General features: G+C 41.2%; 1 protein-coding gene across 1 annotated transcript in view; it reads left to right on the top strand.

Annotated features, from left to right (window-relative positions):
• Positions 1-21,863, top strand: part of LOC307016954 (clavesin-2) — a gene marked incomplete at its 5' end in the record, with an annotated part of 41,441 nt that extends 19,578 nt beyond the window's left edge. Inside the window, 3 exons of the mRNA XM_079646343.1 lie at positions 14,405-14,515; positions 15,335-15,567; positions 16,854-21,863. Coding sequence (XP_079502469.1) covers positions 14,405-14,515; positions 15,335-15,567; positions 16,854-16,947 — 438 coding nt within the window. The 3' untranslated portion in view covers positions 16,948-21,863. The remainder of the gene's footprint in view (positions 1-14,404; positions 14,516-15,334; positions 15,568-16,853) is intronic.
• Positions 21,864-22,157: the final 294 nt, after the last annotated feature.

Genomic DNA, 22,157 nt, shown 5'->3' with positions numbered 1-22,157 from the left:
AATTTGCGAAGCTCATAGACTAAAAGCTGCCTCTGCAAATTTGGATCCAACCCGTAGGGACTGATGAGATTAAATTGAGTGCAGGTAGGATGTTTACTTTACTTTGCTAATTGAACACATCTACTTAGCAAGGAAGGATACTTTTAGTTCAATCAGGAGAGACGGTTCTGATGAAAGAATACATATTTATTGCCAGGAATACACAAATGAATGTAATGGAGTTTTGGCGATTAGGCCCGTTGTGCAGGAGTATCACTCGGGAGGGGAGAACCGATCCAATGAAACCCCCCGGGGTCTAGACCCTGGTGGTTGTGAATGGATGGTTGGGGTCGGTCTGAAGGGGAGGGGCTTAGCTTGACCCTGGTGGTGGTGAATGGATGGTTGGGGTCGGTCTGAAGGGGAGTGGCTTAGCTTGACCCTGGTGGTGGTGAATGGATAGTTGGGGTCGGTCTGAAGGGGAGGGGCTTAGCTTGACCCTGGTGGTGGTGAATGGATGGTTGGGGTCGGTCTGAAGGGGAGTGGCTTAGCTTGACCCTGGTGGTGGTGAATGGATAGTTGGGGTCGGTCTGAAGGGGAGGGGCTTAGCTTGACCCTGGTGGTGGTGAATGGATGGTTGGGGTCGGTCTGAAGGGGAGGGGCTTAGCTTGACCCTGGATTCAGAGGGACAGGAGGTGGAGGAGGGTTGCGTCGAGTCACCTGAAATGACAGCTGTCAGAGAGGAGAGCAGATTTAAAAGGGGTTAGCGGAGCACTATGATAGGCTTGTGAGAATAGAGCGAAGTGATTGGTTGAGCTGGGGAGTGACGCCCCCAATCACTTATTGAGAGGAGAGTGAGTAGTAACATAGAAATAGTAAATGAATGAGTAAAGACGGTCTTCCTGTTTGAATTTGCGCTGAGCTTCATTAGTGTTGTGAAATAGTTACAGATAAAAGCTATTTTTGTAATTGTTATTATACCAACAACAGACTGATTGCTTTTCCCTTGAGGGCACAATGAAAAACACATCATTAAGGTTAAAGAAATATTTTTAGTGTTGTTGTCATCTTATTAAAACCACCCAACACAAGCTTGACTGTCAGTCCTTGTACAACACAACACACAAAGTAGATGAAAACGAGTAAATCAAAACAGCGGTATGTGTTTTTCCAAGAGCTCTAATTCAAATTAGATTATAAATGAGTATATATGTTACATAAAATTAATTTAAAAACATTGATATCATTAAATATAAACTGTTAATCCACAGATTTCAGGATATTGAAGTGAAAGATTATGTTTTTTCTTATATTTACTGAAGCTTGTTTTGCTCTACTGCCCCAAAAATAATAATTGAATGCAACTTAAAAACTAATTTTGCACATGATGTTTGAGGAGCCCCAAGAAAAATTACACAAAATAAAAACTGTGGAGTAATTTAAAGCACATATGAAATGTCAAATCTACAAACACCTTTGAAAGTTGTACCTATCGCTCAGGCATGGAACAAGTCAAATTCACAAAGTATTTATTGGTGTTTCCTGTCGTTTCTCCCTCTATTGTATATTTTTTAAAAGATAAGCCCTTAATGACGGTGTATCTCCGGTCCAACGGGGAAACATCCGGCTGCTGCCTCAGCTCTGATTTGATGAAGTAAATAATAGATGAGCAGCTGGTTGTTTCTCTGTCTGACCTGATGTTACTGCTGCAGCCATTAGAAACACTTTACACACTTACACACAGCACACACTCCATCTTCATCCAGTCAAATCTCACCGTGTTTCTCTCTCTTCTTCTTCCCATTGTTCCTGCTTGCTGCTGCAGTTTCACCTAAAATACATTTCAGTATCAGTGTTTCCTTAAAGTAAAAGGTGTTGGTTTTATTCTGTATACTTGTAATGCTGACTCACCTCTCTCTAATGAGCTGTTTTGACTGAATGTCCATGAGCAGATTCAACTCATAAGCATTGGTTTGCAGAGGTGAAAAGTACATTAACTCAGACACTTTCATGGTTTACCTAAAAAAAACGAATCCTATTTTCCCCACAAAATCGATTTTTCAGGACAGGACGTATTAAGAGAGAAAAGCCCTCTGTTTGTTCCCCGTGTGAAACAAGAGTTGATTCATTTGTTAACACTTCTGTAGTCGTTTTATACCAAACCAAAAATATATTTTTCTAAAGCTCATCAGCTTTGTTGCCTAAACATAACCAAATTGTATCCCGTGAAAATGCAAGTTAAGTTTGATAAACTGTCGACTGGTCGGTTCTGTTCTGATTGGTCAACCGCTTAGATGTCCCGCCCCTTAGCCTATCACGTACAATGTGTTGGGGCGCTAGCCAATTGGAGCTGGAGTGTTAGATAATGATGTCACTATGTAGTCCAACTAGCAAGCGGTTTTAAATACAACTGTTTATTTGGTTCTTCCAGCCTTAAACAGTAATGGGAATGGTATTCATTCAGCATTCAAGTATAAACATTTACACGCTAACAGACGCAAAGTCAAAAAAGGAGTCCAATTGAGGAATTTCATGCAGGGGGTGGAGTGTGAAGGAACACAGGGATTTTATTCTTTGCAGACCATTTACATGCACTGAAACCTATATGACACACTACAGGAGAGGGAACCCCCCCCCCAAAGAATAATAGGGCCTCTTTAAATATATCCATTTTAGCTGAAAAACACTTTATATGTTGTCCTCTACAACTGCTTCTGATCTTGAACCAAAGTCACAGTCAGCGCTGGAATAAAAAAGAAAGTCAAAACTGCTCGTGGTGAAGCTCGACATGCGAACCTGTTAAAGGACACATGGAGTATCCTTAAGGTGCAGCTATAATCCAGACATCTGTGTAAAGAAGCAGCGTGTGTGTGTGTGTGTGTGTGTGTGTGTGTGTGTGTGTGTGTGTGTGTGTGTGTGTGTGTGTGTGTGTGTGTGTGTGTGTGTGTGTGTGTGTGTGTGTGTGTGTGTGTGTGTGTGTGTGTGTGTGTGTGTGTGTGTGTGTGTGTGTGTGTGTGTGAACGTCACATGATGTTACGGCTGAGTGTGTGAGTGTTTAACCTGCAGTGTTGGTGGCAGTCTGTCTGTTTGAGTCCCAGCAGCAACACTGATGCTGCGTTCAGGTCACGTGGGACAGAAGGCTGTCGGTGAAAGATTGTCGTGTTTAGAAAGCCTTTCACACGTCAGGCGGCCCAACATGGCAGCTGTCAGGGTGACTACTGACGAGCTTCATTAACACAATGAAGGATTAACGAGACATGGTGGAGTGAGTTTGACATGCTGAAAGATGCATGTTTTGTCTGTCGTTAAAATCTATTATTATTCGTACCCAAAGTTAATGTCTTGGTACATTCAAAACTGCTGTTTCACACTGCAAGAGAAGACACTTATCACAGCAGTATGTGGTAACCAATGTGTGACTGCTGACAAGCTTCAGTAACCCAATGAAGGATAAACGAGATACGATTGAGTGAGTTTGACAAGTTGGAGTGAAATGACTTATTTTCACTGAACGATGCATGTTTTGTTTGTCGTTTAATCAAATATTTATTATTATTCTTACCCAAAGTGAATGTCTTTGTGCTGCAAGACAAGACACTTATCATAGCAGTTTATGGTAACCAATGTTTCGTTGCCAAAAAGCCAAACGGGAAGAGAAAAATCTGATTAAATATTAAATTCCCTTGGATTTGTTATGTTATTTATTAGGGATGTCCCGATCACCTTTTTTGCTCCCGATCCGATTCCGATCATTTGATTTTGACAATTTGCCGATACCGATTTTTCCCGATCCGATCTTTATGCAATGCATTAAGAGAAAAAAAGCATTCAAGTTGTCCCTTAAGGTTATTTTTTAATTTAAATTGGATATTCTATCCAGCATGGATATAGCTTCTTTCTTTCACAGCAGCATTGGATCAGTTCAGTTGTGCAGCATTGGATCAAAACAAAATAAAGCTTATCAGTACTCGTTAGCTTACTGCTACAATTAGACACTGCGCCCTGCCCACTCTGTTGCCAGATTAGAGAGAAATAAGCAGGTCTATGAAAACAAGCCCCAAAGAAGCAACACATACATGATGTTCTGTAATTTGAAACCAAAACTAAGGCCTCAGGATGACTTTAAGACTTGAACATGGTCATTTTTGTTTTGTAACATTGAATACAACATTTTAATTAAAAAAAAAAAAAAATCCCGATCCCCGATTTTTTTCTCCCGATTACGATCTTTTGAAAATCACGTGATCGGCTCCGATCCCCGATCACGTGATCGGATCGGGACATCTCTATTATTTATTACCTCTATTTAACCCGGAAGTCATTTCAGATTCAAGTTTCTTTACGAAGCAGACCCTGGCCAAGTTTGAATACAAGTTACAACGGTATTAAAAGATACAGCATGACAAAAACAGACATGGAACAATACACAAATAACAATAGAGCATGCTTCAAATAAAAAATGATACGAGACGCACATTTTAAGAGCTATATCTGCAGTAATGTGTGCAAAAATAATCTCAACATTTATTAAACATGAATTACAAATCCTGATATGATAACATTCATATAAAAACATAATAAATGTAATGTTAAATGTTTATTTTTGAATCCTAAAGTAGGGTTAACTAGCTGCCTTGTCAGTGTTTGGAGGAACCACTCTCCCACTCCCCTTTTAGGCGTAACATGTAATGACATCTATAAAGGTCTCTTATTACACAAAATGCACTTTTTTATGTCTTTTATACATAAATATGTGTCCCCTGTGTGTAAGTGTCAAAAAATACTTTACCCACATCTCTAACAAACAGGGGTTCAATGGATAATATGTAATATAACCCTATAGTATATTGTTCAAATCTACCATAATATGTAAGTTTTAATTGATTTTCACTTCTAAGAAACATTAAAGGTTACCTATTATACAAAATCCACTTCTTCATGTCTCTTCTACATCAACATGTGTCCCCTCTTCTCCATGTCTCTTCTATATCAACATGTGTCCCCTCTTCGTCATGTCTCTTCTACATCAACATGTGTCCCCTCTTCTCCATGTCTCTTCTATATCAACATGTGTCCCCTCTTCGTCATGTCTCTTCTACATCAACATGTGTCCCCTCTTCTCCATGTCTCTTCTATATCAACATGTGTCCCCTCTTCTCCATGTCTCTTCTACATCAACATGTGTCCCCTCTTCTCCATGTCTCTTCTATATCAACATGTGTCCCCTCTTCGTCATGTCTCTTCTACATCAACATGTGTCCCCTCTTCTCCATGTCTCTTCTACATCAACATGTGTCCCCTCTTCTCCATGTCTCTTCTATATCAACATGTGTCCCCTCTTCGTCATGTCTCTTCTACATCAACATGTGTCCCCTCTTCTCCATGTCTCTTCTATATCAACATGTGTCCCCTCTTCGTCATGTCTCTTCTACATCAACATGTGTCCCCTCTTCTCCATGTCTCTTCTATATCAACATGTGTCCCCTCTTCTCCATGTCTCTTCTACATCAACATGTGTCCCCTCTTCTCCATGTCTCTTCTATATCAACATGTGTCCCCTCTTCGTCATGTCTCTTCTACATCAACATGTGTCCCCTCTTCTCCATGTCTCTTCTATATCAACATGTGTCCCCTCTTCGTCATGTCTCTTCTACATCAACATGTGTCCCCTCTTCTCCATGTCTCTTCTACATCAACATGTGTCCCCTCTTCTCCATGTCTCTTCTATATCAACATGTGTCCCCTCTTCTTCATGTCTCTTCTACATCAACATGTGTCCCCTCTTCTTCATGTCTCTTCTACATCAATATGTGTCCCCTCTTCTTCATGTCTCTTCTTCATCAACATGTGTCCCCTCTTCTCCATGTCTCTTCTACATCAACATGTGTCCCCTCTTCTTCATGTCTCTTCTACATCAATATGTGTCCCCTCTTCTTCATGTCTCTTCTACATCAATATGTGTCCCCTCTTCTTCATGTCTCTTCTACATCAACATGTGTCCCCTCTTCTCCATGTCTCTTCTACATCAACATGTGTCCCCTCTTCTTCATGTCTCTTCTACATCAATATGTGTCCCCTCTTCTTCATGTCTCTTCTACATCAACATGTGTCCCCTCTTCTCCATGTCTCTTCTACATCCACATGTGTCCCCTCTTCTTCATGTCTCTTCTACATCAACATGTGTCCCCTCTTCTTCATGTCTCCTCTACATCAACATGTGTCCCCTCTTCTTCATGTCTCTTCTTCATCAACATGTGTCCCCTCTTCTTCATGTCTCTTCTACATCAACATGTGTCCCCTCTTCTTCATGTCTCCTCTACATCAACATGTGTCCCCTCTTCTTCATGTCTCTTCTACATCAACATGTGTCCCCTCTTCTTCATGTCTCTTCTTCATCAACATGTGTCCCCTCTTCTTCATGTCTCTTCTACATCAATATGTGTCCCCTCTTCTTCATGTCTCTTCTACATCAACATGTGTCCCCTCTTCTCCATGTCTCTTCTATATCAACATGTGTCCCCTCTTCTTCATGTCTCTTCTACATCAACATGTGTCCCCTCTTCTTCATGTCTCTTCTACATCAATATGTGTCCCCTCTTCTTCATGTCTCTTCTACATCAACATGTGTCCCCTCTTCTCCATGTCTCTTCTACATCAACATGTGTCCCCTCTTCTTCATGTCTCTTCTACATCAATATGTGTCCCCTCTTCTTCATGTCTCTTCTACATCAACATGTGTCCCCTCTTCTCCATGTCTCTTCTACATCCACATGTGTCCCCTCTTCTTCATGTCTCTTCTACATCAACATGTGTCCCCTCTTCTTCATGTCTCCTCTACATCAACATGTGTCCCCTCTTCTTCATGTCTCTTCTTCATCAACATGTGTCCCCTCTTCTTCATGTCTCTTCTACATCAACATGTGTCCCCTCTTCTTCATGTCTCCTCTACATCAACATGTGTCCCCTCTTCTTCATGTCTCTTCTACATCAACATGTGTCCCCTCTTCTTCATGTCTCTTCTTCATCAACATGTGTCCCCTCTTCTTCATGTCTCTTCTACATCAATATGTGTCCCCTCTTCTTCATGTCTCTTCTACATCAACATGTGTCCCCTCTTCTCCATGTCTCTTCTATATCAACATGTGTCCCCTCTTCTTCATGTCTCTTCTACATCAATATGTGTCCCCTCTTCTTCATGTCTCTTCTACATCAACATGTGTCCCCTCTTCTCCATGTCTCTTCTATATCAACATGTGTCCCCTCTTCTTCATGTCTCTTCTACATCAACATGTGTCCCCTCTTCTTCATGTCTCTTCTACATCAATATGTGTCCCCTCTTCTTCATGTCTCTTCTACATCAACATGTGTCCCCTCTTCTCCATGTCTCTTCTACATCAACATGTGTCCCCTCTTCTTCATGTCTCTTCTACATCAATATGTGTCCCCTCTTCTTCATGTCTCTTCTACATCAACATGTGTCCCCTCTTCTTCATGTCTCTTCTACATCAACATGTGTCCCCTCTTCTCCATGTCTCTTCTACATCAACATGTGTCCCCTCTTCTTCATGTCTCTTCTACATCAATATGTGTCCCCATTCTTCATGTCTCTTCTACATCAACATGTGTCCCCTCTTCCTCATGTCTCTTCTACATCACCATGTGTCCCCTCTTCTCCATGTCTCTTCTACATCAACATGTGTCCCCTCTTCTCCATGTCTCTTCTACATCAACATGTGTCCCCTCTTCTTCATGTCTCTTCTACATCAACATGTGTCCCCTCTTCTCCATGTCTCTTCTACATCAACATGTGTCCCCTCTTCTCCATGTCTCTTCTACATCAACATGTGTCCCCTCTTCTTCATGTCTCTTCTACATCCACATGTGTCCCCTCTTCTTCATGTCTCTTCTACATCAACATGTGTCCCCTCTTCTTCATGTCTCCTCTACATCAACATGTGTCCCCTCTTCTTCATGCCTCTTCTACATCAACATGTGTCCCCTCTTCTCCATGTCTCTTCTACATCAACATGTGTCCCCTCTTCTTCATGTCTCTTCTACATCAACATGTGTCCCCTCTTCTCCATGTCTCTTCTACATCAACATGTGTCCCCTCTTCTCCATGTCTCTTCTACATCAACATGTGTCCCCTCTTCTTCATGTCTCTTCTACATCAATATGTGTCCCCTCTTCTTCATGTCTCTTCTACATCAACATGTGTCCCCTCTTCTTCATGTCTCTTCTACATTAACATGTGTCCCCTCTTCTTCATGTCTCTTCTACATCAACATGTGTCCCCTCTTCTTCATGTCTCTTCTACATCAACATGTGTCCCCTCTTCTACATGTCTCTTCTACATCAACATGTGTCCCCTCTTCTCCATGTCTCTTCTACATCAACATGTGTCCCCTCTTCTTCATGTCTCTTCTACATCAACATGTGTCCCCTCTTCTTCATGTCTCTTCTTCATCAACATGTGTCCCCTCTTCTTCATGTCTCTTCCACATCAACATGTGTCCCCTCTTCTTCATGTCTCTTCTACATCAACATGTGTCCCCTCTTCTCCATGTCTCTTCTTCATCAACATGTGTCCCCTCTTCTTCATGTCTCTTCCACATCAACATGTGTCCCCTCTTCTTCATATCTCTTCTACATCAACATGTGTCCCCTCTTCTTCATGTCTCTTCTACATCAATATGTGTCCCCTCTTCTTCATGTCTCTTCTACATCAACATGTGTCCCCTCTTCTTCATGTCTCTTCTACATTAACATGTGTCCCCTCTTCTTCATGTCTCTTCTACATCAACATGTGTCCCCTCTTCTTCATGTCTCTTCTACATCAACATGTGTCCCCTCTTCTCCATGTCTCTTCTACATCAACATGTGTCCCCTCTTCTCCATGTCTCTTCTACATCAACATGTGTCCCCTCTTCTCCATGTCTCTTCTACATCAACATGTGTCCCCTCTTCTCCATGTCTCTTCTACATCAACATGTGTCCCCTCTTCTTCATGTCTCTTCTACATCAACATGTGTCCCCTCTTCTTCATGTCTCTTCTTCATCAACATGTGTCCCCTCTTCTTCATGTCTCTTCCACATCAACATGTGTCCCCTCTTCTTCATGTCTCTTCTACATCAACATGTGTCCCCTCTTCTCCATGTCTCTTCTTCATCAACATGTGTCCCCTCTTCTTCATGTCTCTTCCACATCAACATGTGTCCCCTCTTCTTCATATCTCTTCTACATCAACATGTGTCCCCTCTTCTCCATGTCTCTTCTACATCAACATGTGTCCCCTCTACCTCATGTCTCTTCTACATCAACATGTGTCCCCTCTTCTTCATGTCTCTTCTACATCAACACGTGTCCCCTCTTCTTCATGTCTCTTCTACATCAACACGTGTCCCCTCTTCTTCATGTCTCTTCTTCATCAACATGTGTCCCCTCTTCTTAATGTCTCTTCTACATCAACATGTGTCCCCTCTTCTTCATGTCTCTTCTACATCAACATGTGTCCCCTCTTCTTCATGTCTCTTCTACATCAACATGTGTCCCCTCTTCTTCATGTCTCTTCTACATCAACATGTGTCCCCTCTTCTCCATGTCTCTTCTACATCAACATGTGTCCCCTCTTCTCCATGTCTCTTCTACATCAACATGTGTCCCCTCTTCTCCATGTCTCTTCTACATCAACATGTGTCCCCTCTTCTCCATGTCTCTTCTACATCAACATGTGTCCCCTCTTCTTCATGTCTCTTCTACATCAACATGTGTCCCCTCTTCTTCATGTCTCTTCTACATCAACATGTGTCCCCTCTTCTCCATGTCTCTTCTACATCAACATGTGTCCCCTCTTTTTCATGTCTCTTCTACATCAACATGTGTCCCCTCTTCTCCATGTCTCTTCTACATCAACATGTGTCCCCTCTTCTCCATGTCTCTTCTACATCAACATGTGTCCCCTCTTCTCCATGTCTCTTCTACATCAACATGTGTCCCCTCTTCTTCATGTCTCTTCTACATCAACATGTGTCCCCTCTTCTTCATGTCTCTTCTACATCAACATGTGTCCCCTCTTCTCCATGTCTCTTCTACATCAACATGTGTCCCCTCTTCTTCATGTCTCTTCTACATCAACATGTGTCCCCTCTTCTCCATGTCTCTTCTACATCAACATGTGTCCCCTCTTCTCCATGTCTCTTCTACATCAACATGTGTCCCCTCTTCTCCATGTCTCTTCTACATCAACACGTGTCCCCTCTTCTCCATGTCTCTTCTACATCAACACGTGTCCCCTCTTCTCCATGTCTCTTCTACATCAACATGTGTCCCCTCTTCTCCATGTCTCTTCTACATCAACATGTGTCCCCTCTTCTCCATGTCTCTTCTACATCAACATGTGTCCCCTCTTCTCCATGTCTCTTCTACATCAACATGTGTCCCCTCTTCTCCATGTCTCTTCTACATCAACATGTGTCCCCTCTTCTTCATGTCCCTTCTACATCAACATGTGTCCCCTCTTCTTCATGTCTCTTCTACATCAACATGTGTCCCCTCTTCTTCATGTCTCTTCTACATCAACATGTGTCCCCTCTTCTTCATGTCTCTTCTACATCAACATGTGTCCCCTCTTCTTCATGTCTCTTCTACATCAACATGTGTCCCCTCTTCTCCATGTCTCTTCTACATCAACATGTGTCCCCTCTTCTCCATGTCTCTTCTACATCAACATGTGTCCCCTCTTCTCCATGTCTCTTCTACATCAACACGTGTCCCCTCTTCTCCATGTCTCTTCTACATCAACATGTGTCCCCTCTTCTCCATGTCTCTTCTACATCAACACGTGTCCCCTCTTCTCCATGTCTCTTCTACATCAACATGTGTCCCCTCTTCTCCATGTCTCTTCTACATCAACATGTGTCCCCTCTTCTCCATGTCTCTTCTACATCAACATGTGTCCCCTCTGTGGAAAGAAACTCTGAAAGTTTCAGGAACAAAGATTCTCTCTCTTTTTGATCCATTTCTATAAAAATTAGTGTAATGTCCTGGAGGAACAGAGAGCGTCTCCTCCCTGCAGGTCAGACTCAGAGAAAGTCTTTCACAAAGCGGGAGGTGGACGCAGCTTTTCCACCGCCAAGAGAAAATCTTTCCTAATGCGTTCATCCTCTTCAGTGCTCAGGGGAGAGAGGAGATTTAGAGATCATGCTAAATGTATATAAAGTGATTTTTTGGGAAACAGCTCCTCACGTCTTCCTGTCGGTGTCGATGGACTGTTCTCCCGTCTCCTTTAATTCTCTTCAACCTTTTCCGTCTGACCTGCAGCAGGAGGACAGAAATAAATCCGTTCAGGATCGACGTTAGCCTGCAGACAAACATCAGAGAAGCTGGAGTGCTTTTGTATTGACTTAGTTTGTCCTTACAATACATGACACGTCACTTGTTAGACGCTTTTACCCAAAGCAACTTACATACTCAATACTGTGGGCAACCCCCACAGGAGCAATTTGGGGTGAAGCGTCTCAGGGACACAACGACATGCTGACTGCTGTGGGGTTTGAACCTGATCCCAGCACCTACGCACAAGTCCACTGCGCCACAGCCTCCCTTTTACATACAATAAAGATCAAATAAAATAAATAACACAAGAGGGAGACATATGTTCCTACGTGAAGTAAAACAAATATATATACTGTCTATATATGATAAAAATACAAATGTATTGAAAAATAATAAATTTTATTCGGGACAGAAAAAAATATTTATGTATAAATAAATAATAAATAAATAAATATATAATTAAAAAATTGTAACGACCCCAATATTAATCAATATTACAATAAAACAATTATAACTTAAATCATAATCATAGTAAGGGGATATTAAAGGAATTAATAAATGTCTGTATTTTGTATTTACTGAATAAATCATTGGCCCTTATTCATTATTTTAACCTAAAAAACGATATTTTTTAACCCAACAGTTTTGTAGCCTAAAGTCAAGTCAAGAGATTTGAGATTTATTTTGCTCACATTCAAGGAAACCTGGCCTTTTTTCATCTGAACTCTACGAGGACAAAAATAATGTTGTAGAAGGTGATTTAATATTTAACCTGCTGCTTCTCACCTCTCCCTCTCTCCTGAGTCTCCTTCACCTTCTAATCTTCTCTCTCCATCTTTCTCTGAACTCCTTCTCTTTGCACCTTTTCCATTTCCTTCACCTGGGGAGGGGGAGCGGATCAAACCTTCAGCTTCTGTTTCTTCCTCCTCCTCCTCCCTCAGTCCCTGATCCAGTCCTTCAGATCAGGTCCAGTCTTCAGTGTTTCATGTATAATGCAGTGGACCCTTCATCAAAGTGAGAGTCAGAGGGGAGGGGTCCGAGTCAGAGGCATCACACACTGCCAAACATGTCTCTTTTTCACCTTTACTGACCATTTGGAAATATCTTTGCACCAATATTAAGAATGTATGACTCAATGAATGAGTTACATGGCAGAAAAGGTGTATTTGCATGCTTGATTCCAAGAAATAAAGACAGAAATTAGTTTATTAAATTTACTATTACCATTAAAAAACTAACAAGCAGCTTATATGGGTAATATGTTTTGACTTCCTGTCGAAACAAAAGATGTTATAAGGTCATCACTAGGGTATACATCCTCTGGTAACCATGAGAGTGTAACACAATTAATGATTATTATAAAAATACGAGTGACATTTTGATCTCAATAATTTCAATTGTGACTCAAATAATTGATTTCCTCTTCACTTCCTTCTAAGGAGCATAGCCTGTAAGACACCGTTGTTCTGACAGCTTCTTCTTCCCTCCTGCATGGTCTTCCTTTTATTGCAAAAATAGAAACATTGCGTTTGTATCACCATGCACAGGAAGCCATCGAGCAGCTGTGCATTCAGAGGCCTCACTGCACAATACAAAGTCCGTTGTTAGACGGGCACACACATCGTGTCTGATCCCCCCCCCCCCACGTTCTACACTCAGACCTCCAGCTCCTACCTAATACAGTTGAAGATTCAGGGTTCCCAAGAGCAGTCATTCCTGCCTCTGTCCATTAAGCCTCTCAACACCCGCATGTCATGTGATATACTCTTAAGTGTTGGCCATGAGGGTTCTGCAATAGATCGCCATTGTCAGTCGGTGAGTCTGTGTGTTGTGTGTGTGCAAACGGAGTGATAATATTTGAATGTATTTTAATGTTTATGTTTGTATACGTACATGTATGTGGAACTGGGTCCAGAAGAAATTTCTTACGTGGACAATAAAGTATATCGTATCGTAAGTCCTGTTGTTAGGTTCATGACATTGGAAGATAGACTTAAGGGGTATGCTTCAAACCTAATCACACAAACACAATGTGACCCTTGTGTGAGTGTGAGAGTGTTCCTTCTTGTGTGCGTGTGATAATGTTGTTCATGGCGCTCAAGCTGGACCTTTAACATGTCAAGGAAATGTGAGTAAGAGACATTTACACATTACATTTCTTGCGAATACGACCCCATAGAAGTCCAGATACCGTGTCTCTCTCTGCATCGAAGTGTTGGACAGTCCTGTTCCACTTCCTCTGGCTGTGTTTCTGCTCGATGACTCAACTCTGTGAAATCCTAATGTACATACGAGTGTGTTCCGTCCTTAGATACTCTCACTGTCTCACAAACACACACACACACACACACACACACACACACACACACACACACACACACACACACACACACACACACACACACACACACACACACACACACACACACACACACACACACACACACACACACACACACACACACACACACACACACACACACACAGCTAACAGCTTTTACATAAACGTCTGCCTCCAGCTTTTTTTCATCCGCTGGCTTTGTTACGTCAGAATATAATTTCACCCTTCTGCTGGACCACAGCCAAACCATGACTCTCTCTCTCTCTCACACACACACACACACACACACACACACACACACACACACACACACACACACACACACACACACACACACACACACACACACACACACACACACACACACACACACACACACACACACACACGGTTACAGTGGAGGGTAATCATGATAATGGTGGAAACACAGACTCCACACAGTCAACCTGTACGAACAAAGACTAATTACCGTCCGGCGTTTTTATCTGCGGTGACTTTAAAATAGCCCGGACCATTTCCCATAGACGATGAGATTAGAAACCATTCTCAAAAACTAATCTAATGCAAAGGGACAGGAAACTCACAGAGGTAATTCTTCTCCTGCTGCGAGTCGAAGAAGCAGCCTCTTGATTGAGACGGGCTCTCTGTTGTGACGTAGTAATTGCTGCACCTGTTATTAAATCGCTGAGTCAGGATGTAATGGGTGGATGTTTCTCTCCTGTGACATCTTGCTTTGTCTCTTCTCCCAACAGGACAGTTATCCTGCCAGATTTGGAGGGATCCACTTTGTGAATCAGCCGTGGTACATCCACGCTCTCTACACCGTGATACGACCCTTCCTCAAAGACAAGACCAGGAAGAGGGTGAGAAGTCAGGAGATGGTGGAGTCCAAAATGAGGGTTAAAAATGCTAAATATCGGACTCAAATGCTTCAGCCAAAACAAGTCAAAATCTGCTGGACTGGAAATATGATTTTGTATCAGATTTGATTAGACTAGATGAATTTTTTTTTGATCCCAAATTGCGAATAAGTTTTGTTACAGCAGCATGGTGACAGCGGGATTGAATTTTAGTTAAAAAAAAGTGGCAGGGGGGTTTCTAAATCTGTCAGAGTTGGTGATATGGCTGCCGGATTTTGCACCCCCTACTGTAGGTCATAATCTCACCGACATCACACTGGTGTTTAAGCAAATTAAAGCAATTAACTATTTCATTACATTTGTATTTGTATTTGTTCCGTTCATGATATGCACAACTTAATGTATAATAATTATTTACAAAACATGTCTCTATAAAAACACCGTACCCGAAAAGGAGCAGGGAGAAGAAAATAATCGTATATGACCTGCCCCTTTCTCAAAAAAAAGAAATAGAAAGAAATAGATGGTCTGTCCTTCAAACTTTCTTATTCACAGCCAATCATAACAGTAATGTTGGACTTACAAACAAATACTTAGTTCCCACTTTGACAGTTAACAGAAAGAAACAAAACAATAAAACAAAACATGCACAAGGAAAGGTTCAACACCCTCATCTGACTCGTAGAAGGGGGAAAGGGGTGCATAATAATAATAATAATAATAATAATAATAATATAGGCTCATAATAACAAGTGAATAATAATGAGCCCATCAAGTACAATATAAAGTGACGTTGTACCGTCTGTGTCTTCCCCCCTGCAGATCTTCATGCACGGGAACAACCTGAACAGCCTCCACCTGCTCATCCATCCGGAGATCCTGCCCTCGGAGCTGGGGGGGATGATGCCTCCCTACGATATGGGCACGTGGGCGCGGGCGCTGCTGGACCACGCCTACGACGAGGATACCGACTACTGCCCCGAGTCCTACACCCTGTCAGTGCAGGACCTGGAGCGGGACCTGGAGAAGAACCTGTCCCCCAAAACCATGAAGAGGTCAGAGACTACATACTGATATACACCTGAACATCAGCAGGAGAGGACTCTTTAAAGTAGAGACACTACATACTGATATACACCTGAACATCAGCAGGAGAGGACTCTTTAAAGTAGAGACACTACATACTGATATACACCTGAACATCAGCAGGAGAGGACTCTTTAAAGTAGAGACACTACATACTGATATACACCTGAACATCAGCTGGAGAGGACTCTTTAAAGTAGAGACACTACATACTGATATACACCTGAACATCAGCAGGAGAGGACTCTTTAAAGTAGAGACAATACATACTGATATACACCTGAACATCAGCAGGAGAGGACTCTTTAAAGTGGAGACACTACATACTGATATACACCTGAACATCAGCAGGAGAGGACTCTTTAAAGTAGAGACACTACATACTGATATACAACTGAAAATCAGCAGGAGAGGACTCTTTAAAGTAGAGACACTATATACTGATATACACCTGAACATCAGAAGGAGAGGACTCTTTAAAGTAGAGACACTACATACTGATATACACCTGAACATCAGCAGGAGAGGAATCTTTAAAGTAGAGACACTACATACTGATATACATCTGAACATCAGCAGGAGAGGACTCTTTAAAGTAGAGACACTACATACTGATATACACCTGAACATCAGCAGGAGAGGACTCTTTAAAGTAGAGACACTACATACTGATATACACCTGAACATCAGCAGGAGAGGACTCTTTAAAATAGAGACACTACATACTGATATACACCTGAACATCAACAGGAGAGAACTCTTTAAAGTAGAGACACTACATACTGATATACACCTGAACATCAGCAGGAGAGGACTCTTTAAAGTAGAGACACTACATACTGATATACACCTGAACATCAGCAGGAGAGGACTCTTTAAAGTAGAGACACTACATACTGATATACACCTGAACATCAGCAGGAGAGGACTCTTTAAAGTAGAGACACTACATACTGATATACACCTGAACATCAGCAGGAGAGGACTCTTTAAAGTAGAGACACTACATACTGATATACACCTGAAAATCAGCAGGAGAGGACTCTTTAAAGTAGAGACACTACATAACCTGTGTTGTGTAGCTAAAGTCTGGCATAATTCATCTTTTCTCTTTTCTGAGATGAATGTATTTGTATGCATGGTTCTTGTTGAAATAAATACATAATAATAACAATAATAATAACAATAATAATAATAATAATAATAAAGAGTATCCAATGATACAGGTCTGATCACCTGTGTTGTGGTTCTGCAGGTCTCAGTCTGTGGTGGAGCCGGGCGTCCTGAAGCGACCGGACAAAGTGAAAAGTGACGAGGACAACATGCAGCCGCTGCTCTCGCTGGACTAATCCACACACTCACACTCAGAAGCATAATCAATATCTACACACACAAACAAACACACTGACTTACCTGTGCGCCTGCTGTAAGCAAACACCTTCCTGCAAGAAAAAAACGCTGCTGCTTCTGGACTCTTGTTTCTCTCCTGAACTGGAGGAAAAATCCACGAGAGGAAGCAGAAGGGGACGATAGGGAAGTTTCCTCACACAGAAGGACGAACTACTGCTGTGGACTATTTATTTATTTATTGAGTTATTTGTCAAGTGCCAATTCCAAAAGAAACTGTAAATGTGAACAATCCAGCCGCTCAGTGTGGAGACGAAGAGGAAGTGGAGAAGATGTCAGAAATGTGTGAAAACATGGCCGACGAGTGAAAAACTGGAAACAAAACTTCACACAGTTCCCGAGCTGCAGTCTTTTTTTTTTTTTTTGGTGCAGTAATTTGGAGAAGCACGGCTCAGGATTAGAGTCGATAATGAGCTTGTTCAACCTCCTGGACACAAAACTGGCAGACAGGCAGGCACTGGGTTTATGGGCGACTTTCCTGTGAGAATAATATCTGAAATTCCGTTATCTCGTAGAAAAGCAAACCCCCCTTTACGGTAAGCTGTCTTTATAAATTATGTGTTCTTCTCCTCTTTTTCTGATCCACATGTCACAGAACTCAGTATTTATTCTGCCATACGTAACAAAAACAGAACTCCCATCATCTTCTTTGGCTGAAGATGACCAAAAGTATGTATTTTGAGGATTGAATATTAAGGATAGTCTTGTAAAAGCAGAGAGGTCAAACATACCACCCTCTGCTGTGACACTCTTTCTGCCAATAATGATCGAACATAACCACAGTCTCTGTTTTTAAACACGTCAGTATTATAAGATTTAAAGACGCATTTTTTGCATGTTTTACTTAAAAATTGCACTTATTTATTTGCATTGTTTCAGTACATTATTGGTGTTTTTTTAATCAGTATTAGTATCAGTTTAGACTCCTTAATTACTTCCACTTATGAGCTTTCAATCACATTTCACATCCAACTATTAATTAACAGGTTTGATTGAACATTAATGTGCCATCATGTGAAAAAAAACATCAGTAATTCACATTTGTTGCCCTTTTTTGTCGGTAACTCTACGGGGCGTAGGACCAGTAAAGTATTTTTTACATAACAGGCGATGTGTTTGCACGGACAAAAGCAAGGGAAAAAGACTCCTAGCTATCAAAAAATGACATAAAAACAGCAGAATGAGAAATATGACATAAAAAATGGCTTTTGAAATAAATAAAGTACTCTACACATTTGTTTTGCACCCGAGGATACACACATTCATATATACATTTGTTAAAAAAACACTAAACATACTTCTCTCTTTGTGGTTATAAGAAAAACCCAACTGGCACCTTTAAGTCTCAATTGTCCAACAGCACTTGAACGCACCGGACCTACAGACTTAATGAACGTTTACAAGCTGATAAAACACAGAGTTATAAATGACCGGAATAAGTTGCAAGTCATTTAATGTGTGCTTGAAGTCATTTGCAGTAAATAGTCAAGTTTTACCTCAGAAAAGTATTATTTTACATATTTATATTACAATATTTTAATGTAGTTACATATTTTCATTTAAATTCTGCACTCGGACGAACTTCTGCTGCAGTGAAGATATATAAAAACGCCACCAAATGTATTTCTGTTTGCTCCACTCACCATTTCTTATGCTATACTGACTTCCAAAAATATATATTTCTTCATATGAAACTGGCACCAGCTGAAGGTTACTGTACTTTAGGCTCTTTCAATTAAGCAACTCCAGTCACATCGCACGAGGAATGACACCCGAATGCGACTGAGGAAAAGCCAGTCGGGCTGCGGGCAGGCAGGAAGTGTGAGGCGACTGCAAGCAGAGCAGACAGCTGGAATGTAAAACTATCACACAGCGAGCAGGACATGTCACCCTCACTCACAACAGCTCAGAGGCTTTAGCTGTGCAGAGAGAGAGAGAGAGACTGCTGCAGCCTCGCTGTGATCCCAGCGCCGCGGAAATCAGGCCGAGATAACAATCTGACACGTGTAACCAGGGCCGTAAGGGGGTGAACAGTTAGGACGATTCTAAGGGCCCGTGACTGACAGGGGCCCAAACTATTTTAGAACATTAAGAAACAAATGTTTAAGTAACCAATGTGATCTTTTCATGGGGCCCAAAATCCCTGGCGGCGCCCCTGCGTGTAACAGTGATGTTTTATTTAACAAGTGGTCAGTCAGCCCGCGCTATTTAAGGTTAAATTCCCTTATTACAAGATTACAAGCGCGGTGCGGCGGTGACTTATTTTTGTGGCATTGCAAGGACTCCCTCGACTAAAAGAAATGGGATGTTTACACTTGATTTTAGATTATTGCAACAACAAAAAAAAGCTCTTTGGCAAACTCACATTTTTGATACTTACATGTTTTGTTCAGCAGGATGATTTCCACCTATTAAGACAATATTATAATAAGTAAAGTGTGAATGCTATCTCCAAAAGCTAAAGTGAGGCTATAAAGGAACTACAGCACGGTCACATGACTTCATGTCACCACTGCTAAGCTAAAGGCGGCTAATGTTGGGCTATAAAGGAACTACAGCACGGTCACATGACTTCACGTCACCACCGCTAAGCTAAAGGTGGCTAATGTTGGGCTATAAAGGAACTACAGCACGGTCACATGACTTCACGTCACCACCGCTAAGCTAAAGGAGGCTAATGTTGACCGTGATGATGTTTAGTCACCTCATTTAGACACTTGTTAGCAACTGGTGTTTTTAAATTCACCAGTGGGGTATATTTACTGACGTGTTTTATGTCGTAGAACAAAGCGTTAGGACTCATTCCTGCACCACTTTATTGACCATTATTTCTGTTCTCACATGCACAGCACATGTGCAATTTATGTTGATAACACTGGCAGATTAACCACTCAGAGTTTACAGTTATTTTTAAAACAGAAAACAGAAGATAACAATAGCAAGCATCTCCTTTCTAGCCCGCTTTTGGTTAAACAGCTGTAGTTAGCTAATGTTAGCAAACAACTTTATTTGTACTGATTCATGGGACATTCATTTGAACCTATATTGCTTCCCTAAAACATCATTAGGATTAACATCAATACCATATTTGTCAAATCTTATTGATGTTTGATAATAAAGGAAGAAAACGCTGGATTTCTTCAGCCATTTTAGGCGTTACCTATCATTGTGTTTCAGTTTAGACACTTTGGGGGAAATTGTTCAGCTGCCAGTTTTGTGCACATCAGAGAGACTGTAACAAACTGTGGGTCAAACAAGAAACCAGAATCCGTGTTTATCAAGTGTTTTAAAATGATTTCCGTGCATTCGTAGAAATCTGAGGTTTATTTCCCACCATTATAACACACACACACACACACACACACACACACACACACACACACACACACACACACACACACACACACACACACACACACACACACACACACACACACACACACACACACACACACACACACACACACACACACACACACACACACAGAGAGAGAGGAACAGGCAGAACAATCGGGAATCAGTTGAGCTTTCATGGTGTCAGTCAAGGAAAAGAAAGGGAAAACACACCATAAAACACACACACACCCCATATGTGTCCCCATAAGGGAGGCGAGTCCCCACACGTGACTATGTAAACAGATGTAGGTCCCCACAAGGATAGTAATGCTAGGTCACACACACACACAAACACACACACACACACACACACACACACACACACACACACACACACACACAAACACACACACACACGGCCACTGTAGATGCTTCCAGTTGTTAGGATGTAAAGTTTACATTTAATAAACATCTGTACACTGCGGTAATATAACACAGAGCAGGATGACTGATTATTTTCAGAGTTACAGTGTTAGGTTACAGATTGCTGTTGTAAATGGTATTTAGAGAAACACAATAACACACAGGTACAAATTTACATTTTATTACAAATATACTTTACGGGGGTGATGCTTTGTGCTTACCACACATTTAAGACTTTTTTCTTGTAAGTATTTTATTAAAATCTCAAGCTATCCACCTTGTTTACTCCACAGGTGACAGGTTGGTATGTGTTGTATAAATTGTAAACAGAATTATGTTAATTAGTTTTTTTATTTTTAAAGAAATTCAGCCCTTTGAATGTTTTTTCTGTGTTGTTGTTACGTCTTTCCTGCTGACCTTGCATCAAATATTTTTGCTGAATCCATTTCACACACCTGTTGAAACCGATCAATACGTACATGTTCATGGCTTTACATTTCAAATGGAATTCGTCCTGGAGGTTTTTTAGTGGTTTTTCAAAAACGTTGATTTAACGTTTGCCCCTGTCGGCCCTTGTAAACGTGGAATCAATCAAAGTGTGCTAACAAATATACAATTTCTCTATTTTAATCAGTCTTTTCTTCACAAAATGCATCAAAATGTGATCAATTGCGCTTTGTGAATGTACACTCACTCATTATGTATTTTCTTGGACTAACACAAATAATTTCTCACTGACGAATGTTTGATTTATCTCAGCCAAAGCCACCATTAACAAAAATGTATGTCTTCTTGTGCTTTGAGAATTTGGACACTCAATGACTTTATTTTCTAATGATTGATAATGCGCTGAAAATGAATGCATATCTGCCGGTTATGTTGATTTTCTTATCATTGTTCTTTGATTGTATAGTGACAGTAGGAGCTGCAGAGGAGACCAAACTCAAAGCTGAAATTATGAAGTTATAACAGAAAGCCGGTTTATCATAGGAGCAAAAAACTGTTCAGTTAGCAGGTGTTAAATGTATTAATGTCGTCAAAGACAATTCGCTGAAATGCATCATGTAAAACGAGCTAAATAAATATGGACACACACACATTTTCTCACATTTTGTTTGGTTTTGTGGCTTGTCTCTTTAATTATTGCTCAGTATTTGGCAGCTGCAGGAAATCAGTGATCAAGACAACTTCCTGTTTCCTGTTTGAGCCGAAGGAAAATAAGGTTTTGGCGACGCTCGGTAAAGCTGATATCTTCAATATACTGTGCAGCAAATGTGAGTTATTATTTTAAAGAGTCCTCTCCTGCTGATGTTCAGGTGTATATCAGTATGTAGTGTCTCCACTTTAAAGAGTCCTCTCCTGCTGATGTTCAGGTGTATATCAGTATGTAGTG

Source organism: Notothenia rossii (genome assembly GCF_949606895.1).
Source record: "Notothenia rossii genome assembly, chromosome: 8".
NCBI lineage: Eukaryota > Metazoa > Chordata > Actinopteri > Perciformes > Nototheniidae > Notothenia > Notothenia rossii.
This window is presented reverse-complemented; position numbering and strand designations above follow the sequence as displayed.